A 20,326-nucleotide genomic window follows, 5' to 3' on the forward strand; every position below is an offset into this window, starting at 1 on the left:
CTAATGCAGTCACCAAGTCTTGGCATCAGCTAGAATGAAGTCTGTAGGTTCATAACAGGAGTCCTGCCCTGGACCAAGAAGAATGGGGCTTCTCCTTGCTGGAGACATCACAGACATGAGTATATGGACTGGGATCTCAGCTAGGCATGTTGGCTACTGGCTCAGACCCAAGTCGATAGTCTCACTATAAGGGAGCCAAAAAGAATGGCTTGGGGTGGCGTGCTTTCAAAGGCAGAGACAAATACAGGAAACACAAATGACTGTATCTGATTTAAATTTATTTTCTCGACCACCCCCGCCTCCAGGTTTCCCAGTCATAGACTTCGGAAGTTTTTCTGCCTCACTTCCTTATTTACATTTCTCTGCCATCCACAGATGCTTAAAGTGTTTTTCGGGGGAAGGGAAAGAGATGGTATGTGAGGGTAAAATTACATTGATTTAGCTGATCAATTCCCTAGTTATATTAAATCTGTTGCGACCATCTATAATGATAAAGGGGGAGCTAAGTGGTTATTGGACTCCAGCTCGCATCGACCTCCTTCAGCATGGCCAGCAATCAGGGATGATGGAAGTTGCAGGACAACTACAACTGGAGGGGGTGCCACATTGGCTATTCCTGTACTTGAGACACACACACACACACACACACGTAGACTTTTGGTTGCTGACTGGAAAAGACTAAGGCTGCAACCCTAGGCACACTGATTTGAGACTGAGTCCCCATAAACTCAGCGGAATTTATTTGCAAGCAAACATGCACGGGACTTGGATGTTGCTCTGCCCTGTGTCTCCCCCAGACCCGCTTTCTGGTAGTTCACAAAACATTCAGAGTGAGCAGAAAACCACCTGAAGACTCACTGAAATGTCTTGCTTTTCCTAGAACCAGCCCCCTTGGTGACTTGACCGGAGGAAGCCCTTACCTGTAGGACACCTGTTTTCTGATGGTCAAGTGCAGAAACTGATCCTCCATCTGTGCCCTTAGGGACAGGCCTGCTTCGGCTCTCTCCTCTTCCGGCTGCGGGTTCAAGTTGTGGCCCAGCTGCAGGCTGGGGGGCAGTGACTTCCCGGCTCCGAGAACCCTCCATTCTTCTCTTGCAGAGCCTTGCCAGCTCGCTTTAGCTCCTCTAGCTGCTTCCTCTTCTCCAGCAGAATCGCATCCTCTCCAGGTCCTGGGAGAAGCTTCAGCCATTCTCTCCCAAGGAAGACGGACTTTTGGGCACTTGCTACCCAGAGGAACACAATACTCAGCCCTGCTGTTCTTGGCGGTGGGCTTGGATTTCTTCGGAAGGAAGGAGAGAGAACAAGGAAGTCAGCTTGTTTGGCTGAGAAGATTTGACAGGTTCTTCAATGGGTGGCTATTGTTGCTTTAGAATTATCACTCGTCAGCCTCATTCATTCAGGAAAACAAAAGCACGAGGAATTCCGGGGAGGGAGGGGGATCCCAGAAACTTAGACAAGACGGAGGAATTATACCCCCCAAATCCAGCTGCCTTTCCAGAGAGGCAGGAAGATTTTCTAAAAATGGGAATAAGAAGTTAAGATGACGGCCAAAAGAGAAAAGGAGGCAGCGAACTGGGGAAGGATCAATTTCCGCCAGAGGAGATGAGGAAGCTTTTTCTGTTCTTGCTGGAGGGAGAAAAGGACCAGTCAGGGTTTCTTCATGACCTGGGATCCGATGCTCTCCACCTCAGCGTCTTCCTCCAGAGCAGCCAGGACAGCAGTGGTAAGAAAGCACCCGCGGAAAAGGAGAGACTCCGCGGACCCTGCTGCCGCAGAAGACAAAGCAAAGGGAGAGACGGAGGGGGGAGAGGGAGGGAAGGGGGCTGTGCTAACGCTACACCGGAGAGCAGTGTCACCTAAGAGACACTCGGAAGCCGGCACTTAACCCTTTATAATCCAGGCAGAACTGAGCCCTGGAACTGTGACCTGATCCTAGAATGCCCTGAGATTTGGTCGAGAAAGGATTCGATCTTAAAGAGAGGGGGTTCCCCAGGGATCATCTAGTCTGACCTCCGTGCACACGTGGAAAATCCGAAGGGTGTGAACAAGACCACACGCGAAGAAGGAAGGTGGGTGAGTGGTCTGCTAGGGTGATCTCTGATGGATAAAGAATAGGGTTCACCCAATAATAGCGTGTGTGTATTTATTTATTTATTTATTTATTTATTTAAAAATAGTGGGAGGGGCGTAGCTGTTTCTTTGGCAACTCGGTGATCTCCAGCTGTTTCAGACTAGTCGCATCCAGCTGTAGTCCAAAATAGCTGGAGGGCACCAGGTGCTGTACAAAAAGAGTGAATAGATGTTTTAATTCACATTTTTTTGTCTTAGGCAAGTCACGCCTCTGTAAAATGGAAATAATAATGACCTGCCTCGCAAAGGAAACACCGTGAAATCATTTTATTTTTTTTTAAATCCTGCTTACTTATCCATATAATGAGGTGGGAGTAAGAATGGGTGCTTGCAGGAAACAGATGGGAATGAAACTTTTATAGCTTGCTGTACTATATATAGTGCTATCAAAATAAGAAAATAATAAAAAGGACTCTTAGGGGGTGTAAGGCTTTAGCTTCTTCCTCTGGAAAAATGGCTGCATGCTTGCCTTTAGTAGAAGGGAATAAACTTCAGGTAAATCTCATTATCCCAAGACTCTCCCAACTTATTATTGCTGGTTAAATGTGATTCTCTCCAGAGCTGACACCTCCCTTGCTCTCTGTGCATCCAACAGCTGGGCAACTGTCAGAGGTACCTACTGGACAGTGCCCAGGACATGAGTCATAATAAAAGGCAAAATGCATGCATGCACATAATGTGGGCATTCTTTAAAGGTTTGTTTTTGCTTTAGTTCTTTCTAGGATGAGTACTTTTATACTCTACAAGGCAAATACGTACGTCGTCCTTTACAAGAAACAAACGCATGTCAACTATTAAGAATTGAACGCCTTTCCTTCTCACCAATATACCCCAATTCTTATTTGTTTCTCACCCACCCCCCTACTGCTTATTTAGAATCCCATTCACTTCCCCTCTCTAGCACAGGAGGGCACAGTTTCCATTTTTTATCCCCCACCCCCACCCCCAAAATGAAACAGGTACAGTGTTACCTCAGGTTAAGAACTTAATTCGTTCTGGAGGTCCGTTCTTAACCTGAAACAGTTCTTAACCTGAAGCACCACTTTAGCTAATGGGGCCTCCCGCTGCCGCCGCATGATTTCTGTCCTCATCCTGAAGCAAAGTTCTTAACCCGAGGTACTATTTCTGGATTAGCGGAGTCTGTAAACTGAAGCGTCTGTAACCTGAAGCGTCTGTGACCCGAGGTACCACTGTACTGTATTTTTCTCCCAGCAGCTTGGCTATCCACTAACGAAGTTGCCTAACACATCCTCCTGTGCTTGCAGTGAAGGGTTAGGGCAAGTGGAATTCTTGCTAGGTCTTCTTGCATCTGTCGCCTCTACATCTCTACCTTGCTCCCATGTCTCTTGGTCACACTGGAAAGTATGCACCTGGCTTCTAGAGGCTAAGACAGCACTGCACCAGAAAGCAAGCACGACTTGGTGAATGGGCAGGGATGCTCTGAGGACTGGACTAAATTATACAGTACCAGTAGAAACTGGCTCTATTACCTGAAGTACCCAGCCAATGAGGATGTACAGCACATGCAGATATTTATTCTCTAAAGAACCAATTTGATCTTGATGCACAAAGATCAGGCAACATTCAGAAATATTCCCTTCCTCTCTCTCCCACTACCATCTCCATATGTATGCATGTATGTATGTATGTATGTGAAACCACAGCAGGATTGTGCCTGGTCTGCATTTGTAATTCAGGGGATGAAGCATCTGACTGTCCTCTCCAGAGATCTGTAGTGCCATTTATATACCGTTTCTTATCACCAAAGGGTGTGAATCTGCTTGGCCACCAATCCTTCCTGTTAACCAGAATCTTTGCCTTGTTGCTGACCTCTCATCTGTTGCGAAGAAGAAGAAGAAGAAGAAGAAGAAGAAGAAGAAGAAGAAGAAGAGGAGGAGGAGTTTGGATTTGATATCCTGCTTTATCACTACCCTAAGGAGTCTCAAAGTGGCTAACATTTTCCTTTCCCTTCCTCCCCCACAACAAACACTCTGTGAGGTGAGTGGGGCTGAGAGACTTCAGAGAAGTGTGACTGGCCCAAGGTCACCCAGAAGCTGCATGTAGAGGAGCAGGGACACGAACCCAGTTCACCAGATTATGAGTCCACTACTCTTAACCACTACACCACACTGGCTATCCTGAGAGCAGACAGCCTTTTAGTAATGGAAAGGAAAAGGAGTTAGAGTGAGTTCCTCTCCTGCTGTCTCTCAGCTGTCTCATAAAGCCCAACCAGGTTCAGTGCTGCCCTCTTTCTTTTTCTGGGACTCAGTTATCCTCCTGCACAAAAGGGGATTTCAGCATGGCATGCACGCATATCTGCGAGAAGGAGCTGCTTGAGATTTGCAAGAGAAACCGTGCCTGCTCTTTGCAGACCCAAAACCACCATGAGGAAATAATGTCAGCAGCACCTGGGAAGTGAAAGGGTCCTTGAATCTGCGCACCAGAAACAAGTTATGTCACTTATGTGACATCTCCGCCTTTCACATTCTCTTTGCCTCGCTAGGGTTACACCCATCAATCGCTTGACATCTCAGCCCCCCACACTTCCCACATCTTCCTACTGCCTTGTCGTGACTTGTCATTTAGCCAAACTCCCCAGGCTTTCCTTTCAAATCTCTCCCATGACTCAGCCCCATCAACCCCCAGATAGCATTAGTTCCTCTTCTCTAGATCAGCTGTCATCTCCTCTGCCCAAGGTGCACATTCAGCCAGTGAAATGTACATTCATTTGGTGTATCTTACATGCCTCAGCATACAAGATACTATCAAATGGTGGCAATTGTTAGAGTAAGGCTTGGCTTATGGGCTATTTTTGCTGCATCTGCGCTCTTATTTCCACCTTCCCAAGAGAGAGCCCAGCTCTGCATGGGCCTCACAGTAGCCGGAGTAGCCAGAAATGGGTGGCTAGATAACACACCTTTCAAAAATCATTTGGCTCCAAGGATTAATGCTCCCTTTTGCCCCTGAACAAAGATCAGCCTTGCAATTGCTTTATTTCTCCTCTACTAGACCACTGAAATACAAAAATGGATTCTGTGCTGTTTAAAGCTCAATGTTCTTTATGCTTCTGCCAGATAGCCAGAGGCTGATCTAGCTGAGTCAATATGCTTCTCACATTTAAAACCAGCCTAAGGGGATTTCAAAGCAAACATGAGTCTGAAACTCTCCATGGGCAAAGGAAGCTGGGTGGGGGATTCTAGGGAGAAAGTGACTGTCAGTGGGCGGGGGAAGGGGGAGCGTTAGTCACCCACTTGTCTCTCTTTTCCAGTGCAGGCCACTTCCTCCTGTTGGTCATTGCAGCTGCTGCAATGGAATGTGTGTAGCTTGCTAACTAAGTCTCATGTTGGCTTATTGATAATCTGGAATACAGTGGTACCTTGGTTTAAGAACAGCTTAGTTCAGGGGTCAGCAAACTTTTTCAGCAGGGGGCTGGTCCACTGTCCCTTAGACCTGGTGGGGGCCCGGACTATATTTTTTGGGGGAAAATGAATTCCTATGGCCCACAAATAACCCAGAGATGCACTTTAAATAAAAGGACACATTCTACTCATGTAAAAACACGCTGATTCCCGGACCATCCGTGGGCCGGATTTAGAAGGCGATTGGGCCTGATTTGGCCCCTGGGCCTTAGTTTGCCTACCCATGGCTTAGTTTATGAACAACTTGGATTAAGAACGCTGCAAACCTGGAAGTAGGTGTTTTGGTTTGTGAACTTTGCCTTGGAATAAGAACAGGTTTCACTTCCTGTTGAGTGTGTTCCATTTGTAAATTGAGTCCCCTGCTGCTTTGGGAAAGCACACCTTGGTTTAAGAACACTTTGGTTTAAGAACAAACTTCCGGAACGGATTAAGTTTGTAATACGACTGTAGTTGCTGCAGCGAACACTAATAGCAAAGCACGTTCTCAAAGTGCCTGCCAGGCATTGCTCAACTACAGTTCCCATCACCCCTGGCCATTGGCCATGCTTGCTGAGGTTGATGGGAATTGTAGTTCAGTAACATCTGGAGGGCCAATGGTTTCCCACTCCTCATATACCTAAGGCAGCAGCAAGAGGTATCAGCAGACGGCTGGGGAGAGGGGGTAACCGTAAGTTAACAGAAGTACAAAAATGTATAGGAAAAAATGTCTGAGTGGGGAGACTCTCCAAAACAGCCTAATGAGTACTGGTTATGCTCTGTGGCCACTGAGTGTCTGTTGAGGGGGGGGGAGGGAGAATAGAGCAGTAGCCTCTGGATTTGGCCCATGAAGCCTTTGGAGTGAACCCTGCCCACCTTGCCCACACCTGATGTCATTTGACAATAAGGCATGGGAAAGTCCAAGCCCCTCTCCAAAGGGAGAACTGGGAGCCCCTTCTAAATGAGCTCCCAATTCCTCCTTTGCAGCTATGGCTTAAGCTGGGCACCCTTATCTGAAATGGTGCTCCGGTTTCTTCCTTCGCAGCCGCAGCATGAATTCAGAAGAAGTGTCAGATTCCAGATGCCAGGGAAAAAATATGGGAGCATTCTTCTTTGCTGTGCCCTAGAAGAGTTGTTCGTGAAACTGACCAAACAGGCAGCTTCCTATGTTCCTATGTCTTCTTCATTTGGCCACGCAATTGCGGCATCACAGAACTGCCCAGAACAAAGCAGTTTCTGCTCTAATGCCACACTTTCTCCTAAAAGAGCAACAAGGTCAGAGAGAGAGTTTTCTCCCACAGCTAAAAATGAAGTTTTTGCTATCACCGCCTCCTCACTTTCTTTTCACAGTGCCTGTCTCACACTCACAAGCAAGCATTGACGCAGACATTTTCTTTTTGCCTGAATGTACCTGGAGGCACTTGGTGAGTTTTGCTGAGCCCACGGGCTTCTGGTAAGCTGCAGGAGAATCTGGTGCCATGTGACATGACAAGGATTAATGTGCCCCACTTGACCGTCTCCCTCAAAATGGCATAATTCATTCTGTGTAATGACAATTGAGATCCTTAAAGAATAAAGTCCGAGGAAAGCAAGGCTTCCGTTAAATTTACTTGGAAGTAAGCCCAGTTTGAAATCAGTGGGGCATGCTTCTGAATAAACATCCATAGGATCAAGCTGCATAGCCAAATAATAAGAACTATACATAAAGCCGTATATTGACCGTCTCTCCTCTGAACATCCAGCAGAATGAGGTGGTAAAAGCAGAGGCGGATTTAGGGCAGTGTGACTGGTTCCCCCACACTGGGTTCCAAGCCAAGGGGGCGTTGTAGGGCAACACAGCTATGTGCAAAATGGAAGGCAAAATGTAGGGGCTGCTGAATTTTGGCCTCTCACAGGGCACCACTGAAATCTGAAAGACCAAAGTCCCGCCCCCCCCCCCTTGTAAAATCCTGAGGCGGTTGAATGGATCGTACCACTGCAGGTAGGGGGTACCATAGTGGATCACTTCCCACATAAAATATTTCATTTCAGTTTCAAAAAATAAGCAAACAAATGCATCTGGAAGGACGATTCAAAATTTATAGTTGAAGGTTTTTGTGTGTTTTTTTAATGTGGGAAACTTGTTTTTAAAAAGATCTTCCACCTGCAGTCAGGAATGGCACATGCCATTTTGTCACCTCAGGATTCTGCCATTGCCTTATCCCATAAGGCAAAGAGGCTAAAAATTTTCCATTTAAAAGTATGGGGCTATTTGTTGCTCAATGCATCCGAATGTATCCCTGGATCCAGTCAGCTATGTCTTTTCACTCTGCTGATGATGTCACATAGTCCCAGTTGCTGGGAGAGATACAAAAGCCTTTACTTCAAAATTTTAGCCCATGGAAAAGATTAATCTCCGAGTGAAGTGTTGTAAATATGTCCACGGAAATAAAAATTTATCTGGGAGCAATGCTCAGCTAATGCTTAGCTGCCTTGGTCACAGCATCTTGGTCACTGATGAGCTTGAGATTCTATCAGGGGAAATGATTGAGTTTGTTGAGCATGACCTGCTCCTTATAAACCTCATTACAATGATTTCGTCTGGCTCCATTACTCTCCAAATGGCCCTTCTGCCTGTCAACACATGCGGTGAGTGATAAGCTGCCGCAGCAGGTCAAGGAACTGCAAAGCGCTGACCCTCCTGCCCCAAGTTTCAGGACTGCTAGTTGCAGGGCTTCCCCATCTGAACAACACACACCCTTTCCCAAAACCATGGGGCTGAAGGAGGGGTGAGCTGTGTCTACTGCAGGAGGGAAGCATATGTCTTTGATTCAGTTATATGTACTTATAACTATGAGGATGAAGCTAATACAATTGGGTTATATCTAACAGTGTCACTCAGCAGAGAGCAAGAAGGCTTCTGTCAGTGGAATGGGAAGAGAAGCAAGTTTCAGGAATTCTGCCCTCCCCCTCCTGAAGCTCCAGAGGATTGGGGGACCCTCCTTAACATCAGTTGAATGACACCATAGGGTGGCCCATTGTGTCTACACCTACTCTACTTCTGAACTGCTTGGGGTTCTCAGCCAATTATCATCTTGCTGGCATCCATCTGTCCTGGGAGACAATAGAAGAGTTTGCCTTTGGGGGTAAGGTCAAGCCTTTGGACATTCGCAGTGCCTGCTGTGGCTATATATACCTGAAGGAGCATCTCCACCCCCATCGTTCAGCCCGGACACTGAGGTCCTCCTCCAAGGGCCTTCTAGCGGTTCCCTCCCTGCAAGAAGTGAGGTTACAGGGAACCAGGCAGAGGGCCTTCTTGGTAGTGGCGTCTGCCCTGTGGAACGCCCTCCCACCAGATGTCAAGGAAATAAACAACTATCTGACTTTTAGAAGACATCTGCAGGCAGCCCTGTTTAGGAAAGCTTTTAATGTTTGAAGTTTTATTCTGTTTAATATTCTGTTGGGAGCCACCCAGATGGGCAGGGTATAAATTTATTTATTTATTTATTTATTTATTTATTTTTATTACTACTACTACTACTACTACTACTACTGTGACTACTATAGAGACTGATGCAGGAGACATATGTTTTGTTGCAGCTGGGGCAGATGAAGGCACCCAGTTGTGCTGCTGCAGAAGCACCATGGCACTTCTTCTCTCTGCAATTTTTGGTTAATTGCTCATCTGCCTTTTAACTAATCAATAAATTATTTATTTTCTGCTGGGGCTTATGCTGTTGCTTCAATTTTATTAGCTGCCCCAGCCTGAACGAGAAAAAAAGGCAATGTTTCTTGGTGACTATGCATGCTGACCAGAGAATGTACAAAATACAGTCAAGATACGTACATCCCCCAGAGTCTGTTGGATATTATATATAATGGCCAGAGAATGTGCAAATTTCAGCTGAGATATCTATATTCCCCAAAGCCTGTATATCGACTGGCACAATTCCCTCTTCATGGAATGATTATGCATGCATTCTCCATGAGGCCTGTTGAATATGCACCAGGAGGGGGGATGTAAAGGCTGGAGTTAAATTGTCAGTCTCTGACAATTCAATTACAGCATAAACGTATGCCAAATGTCCCTTCACAGCAGCAGTAAAAGATGACAACAGAATCATTTTAGCATTGCTGAGTAAAGTAGCCATACGATTAGTATTTAAATGGATGCAAAATGAGCATAGCAACTCTTCACGACAGATGTGCTTGCTGACAACACAGTCATCTTGCTGAACAGATTCCCACCTGTTGTGGAAAACGAAACTAATAGAACTGGAAAGGTGAAATCCAGCAGACTGATGCTGGACTTTGCCCTTGAACAGGGGTTGGCAACCTAAGGCCCATGGGCCACAAGCGGCCCACAGGGGTCGGTTAACCGGCGCACAAGCCACCCCTGAACCGAGCCACCCGTTCAGTGAGTCCCCGTGTGCTGTGCTAAACCGGCACGGCGCGGGGACTCGCTTCTGTGGCGCCAGAAATCACGTCTGCACATGCGCAGACACTGGAAATCGAGTCTGTGCAGACGCCAGAAATTGCATTTTCGCAGACGCTAGAAATCACACACACGTGATCTGGCCCAGAGAGGGATCTCTGCTGGAGTGAACCAGTCCAGGCAAAGTAAACCTTGCCAACCTCTGCCCTTGAAGGTCCTTTGATCTGAGATGGCCAACTCCATCACTAAGGGAGGGAACCTGGTAGGCTGAAAGCTTCTCCTGCTGGTTCCTGAACAAAGTTCTGACATTCCATTGCCATTTTTTATTTGCAGCAATGGCTGGTGTTGCACTAGCATCTATTCCTATGGATTAAAAGATCAATACAGAAATTGGCCCATTAGGGCAAATGCAACATTGTCTTACCATCCTCAGCTGGCCCTTACCTACCTGTCTACTGACTTACGTCCCATCCAGGAGGTGGCATTTGCTTTCACCTTCCTCCTCCTTAGTATCAGTCTCACCCTTGCAGATCTCAGCCACGAGGAGGGCAGGAGCAAAACTAGGAAGTGGGCTTATCATAGGTTCTAGCGCCACCTGCTGTTGACCTCTCTGCCTTCTTCCCTGTCATGAACTGGCACAACAACGGGGAGGAAGAAGAGGATCCTGGCGAGGGGTGCAGCCGGGACTGGGACACACAGGGCAAGCTGGGGATGGGGAAGGTGAGGTTGGTGTAGGAAGTATTCATGGGGTGACAGAGGATGACGAGGGGTGGGAGCGCTGGCAGAGGAAGAGGAATGCGGGGGGAGCACCCCGCCCCGGCAGCGCGATCCCAGTGGGGTGCCATCACAGCTGCCCCCCCTGCCCACGCTGGGCGCCACGCCCCTGCAGGTGGTGCAGGACGCGCGCCACGTCCCTGCGGGTGACATGGCACGCCCCTGGGACACACGCCAGCCCTGCCCCCACCTGCTCTCTGCCCCCCAGTGTCAGAGCATGAAGCTCCGCCACTGGATGGGGGTCTGTGCACAGGAACCAGAGCAGCAGGACCCATCACCAGAGCCAGAGAGGCCCCTGTCTTCATGAACATGGCGGACTCTGAGGTGTGGGGAGCAGCAGGCAGGGTTCTCCAGGAGACTGAGGCAGGCAAGGGCCCACAGCCCAGCTCCCTAGCTGGCCAGGTGGGGCTCACTAGCTCTGGGAGGCGGTGTGTGGTTCCGGAGTAGGTGAAGAACAGGTGAGGGTCTCATGTCTCATCAAGCCCAGATGCTGCAATCAGCAGGCATAAGGGAAGCAGAGCTGAGCTGTTGTGTCTGCTCAACTGCCCATGTTGAGGAACCTTGCTTTGGATGTTGTGGGATCTCTGTGGGACTGTGCTTTAGTCTGGACTTTGAACATGTGGATTGACCCTGGACTGGGGATTTTGACTTGCTGCCAGGTAGGCAGGATGCTCCCTACCAATTCCAATGGGCAGCAGCCCCCATACAACCTGAAGCTCCCTTGACCTTGCGACTGCTGCCCTCCCCACACTCCACCCTCATCCCTATGTGTGGCCCTGGGAAGACACGGTGGCCTCTGTCACCAGCACCAGTACGAGCCATTGATGTGATTTCCTCCCAGCCAAGTGTGCCTAAGCCTGCTGCCTCAATCTTCCAGCTGCAGCTCTGACTGTCCTTTTAGCACGGACCCCTCAGGCTTTGCCAATGTAAAACGCCAGGCTTTGCTGCTGCGCCTTCCACTGAAGCCTGGCAGACTGAAAAATCACTGTAGCTCCATGCCAGCAAAAAATTCACATGCTTAATGTCCACCTTTTGGGCTGCTGTTTAAAAGCCAGGGAGGAGAGAGAGTAATAAATAAAACGGGCAGCACTGACTGTATGAAGTGGGATAAAGGAGGGAACATATAGCTACTTTTTGATGGTGGAGCCAGAGGAGGGGAGCTCTGATCTGTCTCAGTTGGAGATCCCTTAAGGAGCATGGTGGGAGGAGAGGGCGCCCCCTCTAGGGGCTCACGGCAACTGCATCCTCTTTCTTTCTAAGCAGGAGGTAGAAGAACTCCACAGTTTTTTTTCTGTTTACTGAGCCATGGAATTATTTCATTAGTGCTTTTGTTCCTGTGACATTTCCCCTGACACCTGTGCTCTGGTATCCCCAGGGCTAATTAGCAGAGCGACCCACAGTGAACCCGGGGGTGTGATTTCCAGTCAGCTGGAGGTGACATTTCCTCCCTTGATGCTGCTATTGCTGATGCTGAGGTACTGAACTCCAAGCAAGGGCTTTTGGGAAGGCCTTCAGCAGGAGCTCTGCATTCCTTCATTTCAGTGAAGCTGCTATTCTGTTGGGAGGGGAAGCGGAGACTAATCCCTGCCACCACCCCTCCCTTAGCGCCAAAATCTTTGGCCCTGGGCACATGAAGGGGTGGTGGAGAACAAAGTTGAAGGAGCTGAAGCAAGGCAAGGTACAAAAGAGAGCCGATCGATGGGATCCTACAGTTACCACTTCCACCCAATTTAGGTTAGAACATTATTATTGCTGCTATTTATCGATTTATGAATCGGCTTTAACACACAGCTCAAAGCAATTTAACAGCTGAAAATAGTTCTTTAAAAAACCAGTGCAAAAACAACCAAAGATGGGTGTTTGTGTTTTGTTTTTCAAAATTAAGGCTAGAAAAAGCTTTGACAAGCAGCAAAAAAATATGTATTCTATTGTTTCCTGAAAGTGCAGATAGTGATATGCATATTGTATTTCAAGAGGAATGTGTTGCTCCACAAAACAGGGGCAGCCACACCGAAAGCCCTGCTCTGAGTTGCTATGGAGCAGGCTTCTGATATTTTAGGGACTTGGAAGGAGAAACTGTCTTGCAGAACAGTGAGTTACAGGATATGCAAATATGCAAGGATAAGAGCTCTGCTGGATAAGACCAAAGGTCCATCTAGTTCAGAGGTGGGGAATCTTTGGCCCTCCAGCTGTAGCTGAACTCCAACTCCCATCAGCCCCAGCAAGCACGACCCAATGGCCAGGGGTGGTGGGAGTTGTAGTTCAACAACAACTGGGATCCACTGCACCTGGAATAACCAGCAGACACACTCCTTGGAAGATCTTAAAAGATTGGCTTGGTCTGTGTCAACTTTTACCAGCAATTGACAAAAGCCTATTTGACTTGAAATGATGACAGGGCAAAACAAGTGTGATCCGAGTCCACAGCATACATTTCAAACGCACACAAACAATTCTGGGAAATGTAGCTTATGTCTCACATGGCTATGATCCCCAGCACCATCAACACACTACAGTTCCCAGGATCATTGGAGTGTGTGTATACTTTAACAGTATGGTGTGTGTGTGCAGCTTAAGGTCTGTGTGATGCTACTTTCAGCCCCCTTGTCATGGGCCTTGTTTTGGGTTTGTGTTGTGGGGTGGGGAGGAAGGAGGAGATTGCCTGGCGTCTTGAATGTTAACTAGGAGGGGGGACTTGAAGGAACCATAGGATTCTGTCCCTTGACAGCGGGGAGAGGGGAATCAGCTGCGTAGAAAGGAGATTGCTAGTTCTAATCACACTCACCCCAGACTTCAGTTCACAGGAATTTGTTTCTATTGTCACTCAAATAAACACTCACTTGTTAATCTTGGGTAATTGACAGTAAAACCCACGCTTGAAGGGTTTGAACACCTTCTATCTACACCTGCACACCCCTTTAGCACAGTGAGGCTGCGACAAACGATTATGTTTCCAGCCAGAGTTTCGCTCTCCTTTGTTTCCTTCTTGTGGGCATGCCTTTCATCCTCCTTACATGCCCCCACATCTGCTATTTAACCATAACACTGCTCATATTCACGGCTTGTAAATCAGAATCTCTATTATAGTTGAGGTTTTTTTTTAAGAGGCTTTGAAGCTGCCTGAAAGGAACCGATCCTCCAAAACTACACATTTGCAGGTGCTTTTTGACTAATCCTCTAATTTTTGGCTAATTTCCCCCCTTTGAAAAGAAATGTGACTGAGCTGGATTATTGGAGCAATTTCCCCACCCACGAACATAGCGGTGGAAATGGCGCTGTGGTCACCGTTGCCAGGCAGCTTAACCGTGCTTTCCGCTTCTCTGCCATGATTAGAGAAGGGGGAAGGAGGGAAATGGACTTCTAGATGTAGACCAGTCGTAAACGGCAGGAGCGCTGAATTGGCAGGATCCACATGCCTGAATTATGGCCCAGAAAGAACGAAGAGCATCTTTATAGCTGTACTGTATTGGCAGAGGGGAAACAGCAGCTGTACTGCAAAATGGCTAACAGCAATGCTAAACCTTCATGCTAACCAATACTTCTTAAAGCAGGGTGGTGGTAGTTTTTCCATCACCTTTGTTTTTGCCCTTTGACAAAGCGGCAAAGCGCTCCATAATCACTAACCACTCCAAGACACAGTCCTTTCTTGGATCTAGAAGCTCTCTTGGTTCTTTGTGATTGATCTGACCTGTATGCAGTATTTCTGTTGATTTCCACCTTTTGCATTCTGCCTTTGTCCTGGACTGAGCCGGATGCCATTTATTTTATGTATTACACTTGACCCTGATCTTCATCCAGGTTGCTCCAGCAGCTCGCACCCAATTGCTCTTTGATCTCAGATTCAGCTGCTTACAAGCCCCAAACCTCCTTAGTTTCAGCAGTAAAACTGAATCCTGGGTCTTCGTACCATTCTCAAGGCCAGGGCTGGCTCCAAGTTTGAGGGGGTCTTTGGCAAAGTGCCCATTGGTGGGCCTGCTCCAATTTCAGTGGGGCCCCAGACCTACCTGGCAATGGGGAGGAGCAGCAATGGAGCAGTGAGCAATAAGCACAAAGGCATAACATAAAATCATTGAATACTTTATAAAAGCATAAACAGCAAAATGCAACAGCGGAAATAGAAACAGCAGGATGCTTTTATGTCTGTTAATTTTTAAAAAAGAATTCCTTGTATGGGCAACTATTCAAACTGTAAAATTAGCCTCTTCTGAAATAATTTTATCAAAAACTAACTTGTTGCCTTATTAAATCTTTAAGAAAAAAACACAATTTGTTTTGAAAAAAGGTCAGAAGCCTTGCTATTCGTCTGTCATGCCACTCTACCCAGTATAAGGTGTAGGATGGCTGAATAAAATCCAGAAGGTTCAAGGGTTGTAGAAAATTAGATATGAACTTGGTTATAAGGAAGTTATGGTATGGATTGGCATAGCTAGTTTGCTTGCCTTTTGGTGATTCAGGCTACCAACTTTGCCCTTACAGTCTCTCAGAGAAGTCCGAAGGAATGCACAGCACACATATCATTATTAAAATTTCAATACCACCCTACAATATAAAACCACAAAAATACATACCATAATATCAAATAAAAACAATACCCACTACACACAGTTTAAAAGGCCATTGATTGTTTAATCAACCAAAGGCCTGAAAGAAGAGGACTGTTTTTGCCTGGTGCCTAAAGATGAAGGCATCAGGCAAGGATCCTTTGGAAGAGCATTCCACAAACAGGGAGCCACTGCAGGAAAGGCCGCGTTCTCATGTTGCCACCCACTGGACCTCTTGAGGAGGAGGCACACGAAGAAGGGCCTCAGATGATGATCACAGAGTTTGGGTTGGATCACTGAGTTTGAATTGGGCCCAGAAACTGATTGGCAGCCAGTGCAGTTGGGCCAGAGTTGGCATTCTTATGCTCAAACTGCCTTGCCCCATTGAGCAACCTGGCTGCTGAATTCTGCACCAGCTGAAGTTCCCAAGCCCTCTTCAGAGGAAACCCCACATATAGTGTGTTGCAGCCTAACCTACAGGTTACCAGAGCATAGGCTATTCCTGTCCAGATGGGGGCGCAGCAGGACCACCAGAGGAAGCTGATGGAAGGCACTCTGAGCCACTGAGGTGGGGGCAGTAGTGACCTTTAAACACCTTAAAATACATTTACTCAAGCTTTCCAGGACTCAGACTCTAAATTTTTATTATTTTGTTCTGCACATGACTCAGTTTTATTTGTGATAAACTGTTGTATTTTGTTGGTATCTAGCTTTTAGGACATTTTTATCGAATTTTGCTGTATTTTATTACTGTTATGTAAACTGCTTAGATATTATCATGAGACAATATATATAATTGTCAGAGCCACCCTGGGTCCCAGCTCACAAGAGACCAAAGTCCAGTCCAAGTTATATACAAAAGGTTTTATTGAAGATCATTGTCGTCATTACATCCAAAGTCCGTGGCTCCGCATCTGTTACCCTTAGATGTTAGAAGTCCCCTCTGAATCCGTCCCTCCCCTGCACCAATTTAAGAGGCTTGTGCTGCTCCACCTTTTCCTCTCCTTCCTTTTCCGCAGGGTCTTCCTGCCCCCCTGTGTTCCCTCTTTCCGGGACTCCCCAGAGGCTGAGTCTTCTCCTGCCTGCTGCCCCCTCCTTCGTGCTTTAGCACCAGGCTCCTCCCCAGAGCTCTCCCCACTTCCGCGCGCCTCCACATTTGAACTTGGCGCGCGTACGTTGCTCCTGACCTTCCTTTCAACAGCCACACTGCTCCCGGTACTGCTTTCCGCCTCTTCCGGCAGGACGTCTTGCCCTGATCTCCTTCCCCCCTCTGCTCCTTGTTCTGTTCCTCCCGACACACTGGTAACTCCACCCTCTTCACTCCGTTCCGGTGGAGAAGCCGGTCTCGATCTCCAACTCCCACTGGCGGTTCCCCCTACGTTCCCCTGCTCCTGACTGCTTCCCCCTTGGGCTCCCCTTGGCTTGACCAGGGGGGCTCCCTTTTGGGAATCCTCCGATTCACTGGACGGACTCATGGACCATCTCGGGTCATTGTCGTCCTCTTCCTCGTCAGGCTGGAATCCTTCTCCCTCACTCTCGGTCTCCTCCCTCCTCTGCGCCTCTCTCCCTGAACCCCTGACAATAATTTTATAAGAAAACGAATAAATACATTTTTGATACAGTACCAGACCCTGCAAAACCTCTTGGTCAGAGGTGATCGTGAGCTGAGTGTAGACACCACAATCGATCATGCCTCCATCATATTTTTTTGCAATGTTTTAGAGGAAAGCAATCTGATTTTCTGTTTCCAGCCTTCAGGACCTTCGGTATAAACTACTGTCAAAAGCCCTTCCTAAAGACTAATAAAAATGTCTTAATACATCAGGAGAGCTTTGCAAAGTGGAGGTGACAAGCAAAGTGGTTGTAGGCAAGGCAACTAAAGAGTAAATTGCTCTGCTACATGACATTCACTGTTTAATTCTTAAATAACAAGAGTTGCCTGCTGAGCTAGGTTTGATGACCTGCTCTTGTGCTTTTAAATATATAGATATGTTTTTACTCTGCTGTTGTGCCTTTAACAGCAACACTGCTGATCTCCATGCCATAACAGCATCCCGCTGCTGATAGCATTTTGCACTAACTGCTCCTTCCAGATCAAGCTCAAGGGCAGCTCCACATACAGTGCATTGCAGTAATCAAGTCTTGAGGTTACTAAGACAGAGTATTTCCCCCTACAGCTTCCCTGACATAAACTTTTCCTTGACAAGAAACATAGATCTGTTTTCTGCTACTTTAATTATCATAGTTTCCCAAAAAGGATCTGGGGTGGGTGAGGACATAGGACAGTTGGGGAAAACACTGGAGTCTGACCACTTCTCAGCTAGGAGCTCAGAAAAGGGGGTTGATAATTGGGGTGACAGCTTAGCTCCTCAACTATGCACAAAAACTCTGTGTGAAGGAGTGTTTGGTGAATGGGATGAGGTTTGGGGGGGGGGGTTGGTGGAACCCTAGATTAATCTGGTTTTGGCTTCAATATGTTGGTCTTTTAGTATACAATGGTACCTCAGGATAAGAACTTTGCTTCAGAATGAGAACAGAAATCATGCAGCGGTGGCAGCAGGAGGCCCCATTAGCTAAAGTGGTACCTCACGTTAAGAACAGTTTCAGGTTAAGAACGGACCTCCAGAACAAATTAAGTTCTTAACCAGACGTACCACTGTAATTGTATGTGAGTGTGGGTATGAACCAGATTGGATCTGAATTGAGAAAAAAAACTCAACAAGCCCCACCTGTGTTTTAAGGCACAAAAACAACTGACCAGCGAAGACAGTGGCAAGCTTGATGCAAACTGCAAGTACATGAGCCATACCTGTAAGCATGGAAATTTAGATTATTATTTGTATACAGTGGTACCTCGGGTTAAGAACTTAATTCATTCCGGAGGTCCGTTCTTAACCTGAAGTTGTTCTTAACCTGAGGTACCACTTTAGCTAATGGGGCCTCCTGCTCCCGCCGCTCCGCCACTGTGCGATTTCTGTTCTCATCCTGAAGCAAAGTTCTTAACCCAAGGTACTATTTCTTTAAATAGAAGTCATCACTCCACTTTAACATCGTGTCTGCGCTGCACAGAAATAAAAGCCAACTCTTTTTTCCTTTGACAAAGGCATCAGTGCCCAGCGCAGATTGCCTGCCTACCCATTTCCTCCTCAGTATGTTAGGGAAGAATGATACACCCACCTGGGGGCTGTGTCTGCAGTAAATGGCATAAAGCTCAGCAAGGAAATGTAGCCCTCGCGGTAGAGGAGCAGAGAAGGCTTCATCTGAAGTGCAACCCTTTGTTAAAAGTATGATGCGGTGCCTAATAGGTACCCATTGTTGAAGCCCCCCCCCCCCCCCGTTACACAAAATTATGGTAAACAAGCACATGGAGCTGTGTGTGAAATGACAGAACAGCCTTTATGATTTGGAAGTTTTTTGCTCTCAAAAGAAAAGTGCATCCAGGTCTGCCTACAATAAATTAAGCAGATTGAAAGAGCAATACTATAAAACCAGAACTTGCTACCATGACGACAGGGATGCCACTGAAAGCAGGAGGCCTGGCAAAACCATTAGGTAAAGAAAAGAGGCTGCCATGGGCAGCTGATCTGGGCTGTTATGAAAGGGCAGCAAATTACCCATTATTTTTATTTTTATTGGACTTTTAGCACCAAGGAAGCTGAAAGCCACTTGGTGAATTATCTGCCTCAAGTGCCAATATAACTTGACTGGCCTTGGGGATTCTGGACCTTGACCTGCGCAGAAGTAGGATCATTTTTTTGTTCTGTATCAGGCCGAGAAATTGTCACTTACAGAGAACTAGTTTACTGGGCATTGACTCTGATTTGTTTATGGTGAGGTTAGACATTGTGTCAAACAAGTGTTATTCCTTACTTTCCAGGACATTTCCACGTTACTTTCCTTACTGCAAAAAAACCAGTCTTGGGGGAAAGCCCATTTGTTGTGCAGGAACTCCAAATCAATTCTACTTGCATGAACTGAATTTATCACTCACAATCTGCAAGTGCTCTGTGTCTCAAGCCAGCCCTGGAAAGTAGCATCCCAGTTGCACCTTCTCAGCAATCTGTAAAGAATGCAGCTTCTCTCATTTTAAAAAATAGAAAAAGATTCCTCTTGGATCAGACCAAAGGCATGTTTGGTCCAGCATCCCTTTTTCGCTATGGTCAACCACATATCACTGAGAAGTCCACAAGCAGGAGACAAGGGCGAAACTGACAGCTGCTGAAGACCTAAGGTGCCAAAATTCATGTGTCAAAAAATTCATAGGTCAGCAAAGCAAGTACATTTGGACTTGGGGGTCACTACACCAAAAAGTTTGGGAGCTGCTGCACTACAGGACCAAAGAGGAAGTGCTTCCAAAGCTGAGGCTTCATCCTACGTACACACAGAAGATATAAAGTACACTCACCACCCATGTCCGAAACCAGTAGTTTCCCATAGGTGACAAAGGTCTGACAAGCATGTGGAACTCCCCTCTGTAAAAGCTTTCCCTTGATGTCCTGAGTATTTGTTATTGCAGAATGGAAAGGGGAAGAGGGCCATTTCAAGAGTGAACAGTCATTCTAGCTGTTGGAGGTTTTAATGTGAGCAACAAATGCAGATTAATATACATTAAGCCCAGTAGTTAGATTGCTGCTTATGAAAATAGTCTATATATTTCCCTTAAGAGCTTGTTCACATTTTACGGTGGAAAAACCAAGTAATTTCTCTAGGACTATATTTTTAGCTTACTGGGTGGGTGTAGTGCTGGAAGACTATTGGAATATTTTGACGTAGGCTCCCTGGGTCCTTACTTACATGTACATGTTCGCAGTCTAATAGTCCCAAGGCTCTGATGGAATCTGGCTAAACCAGAGGAGGGGAACTTTTCCAGTCCTGAGATCTTCCCGGGAGCCACATCCTATTGGTGTGTGGGTCCAAAGGCAAAAAGGCAGAGCAAATATCACTGTTACCTTTGTACAGCACTGCTTCTCCTCCATCCAGACAAGCAAGAGGCATTATTCGGGTTCAAAGACACATTCCAGCCAGGCAGAAACACTCTCGGAGGAAGTGAAATGGGACCAGCTGGTATGGCT

At 46.9% G+C, this 20,326-nt stretch overlaps 1 protein-coding gene across 3 annotated transcripts in view; it reads right to left on the bottom strand.

The window, feature by feature from the left end:
- Positions 1-2,074, bottom strand: part of DGKZ (diacylglycerol kinase zeta) — a 138,673-nt gene extending 136,599 nt beyond the window's left edge. Inside the window, exons 1-2 of one of the 3 annotated variants that reach the window (XM_079950828.1) lie at positions 2,011-2,074; positions 921-1,279 (exon numbers count right to left, since the gene is read on the bottom strand). In XM_079950828.1, coding sequence (XP_079806954.1) covers positions 921-1,189 — 269 coding nt within the window. In that variant the 5' untranslated portion in view covers positions 1,190-1,279; positions 2,011-2,074. Of the gene's footprint in view, positions 1-920; positions 1,458-1,665; positions 1,755-2,010 lie in introns of those variants that run through there. The other 2 variants (XM_079950831.1, XM_079950829.1) reach the window with 2 other exon arrangements.
- Positions 2,075-20,326: the final 18,252 nt, after the last annotated feature.

The sequence above is a fragment of the Podarcis cretensis genome (assembly GCF_951804945.1).
Source record: "Podarcis cretensis genome assembly, chromosome: 1".
Lineage (NCBI taxonomy): Eukaryota > Metazoa > Chordata > Lepidosauria > Squamata > Lacertidae > Podarcis > Podarcis cretensis.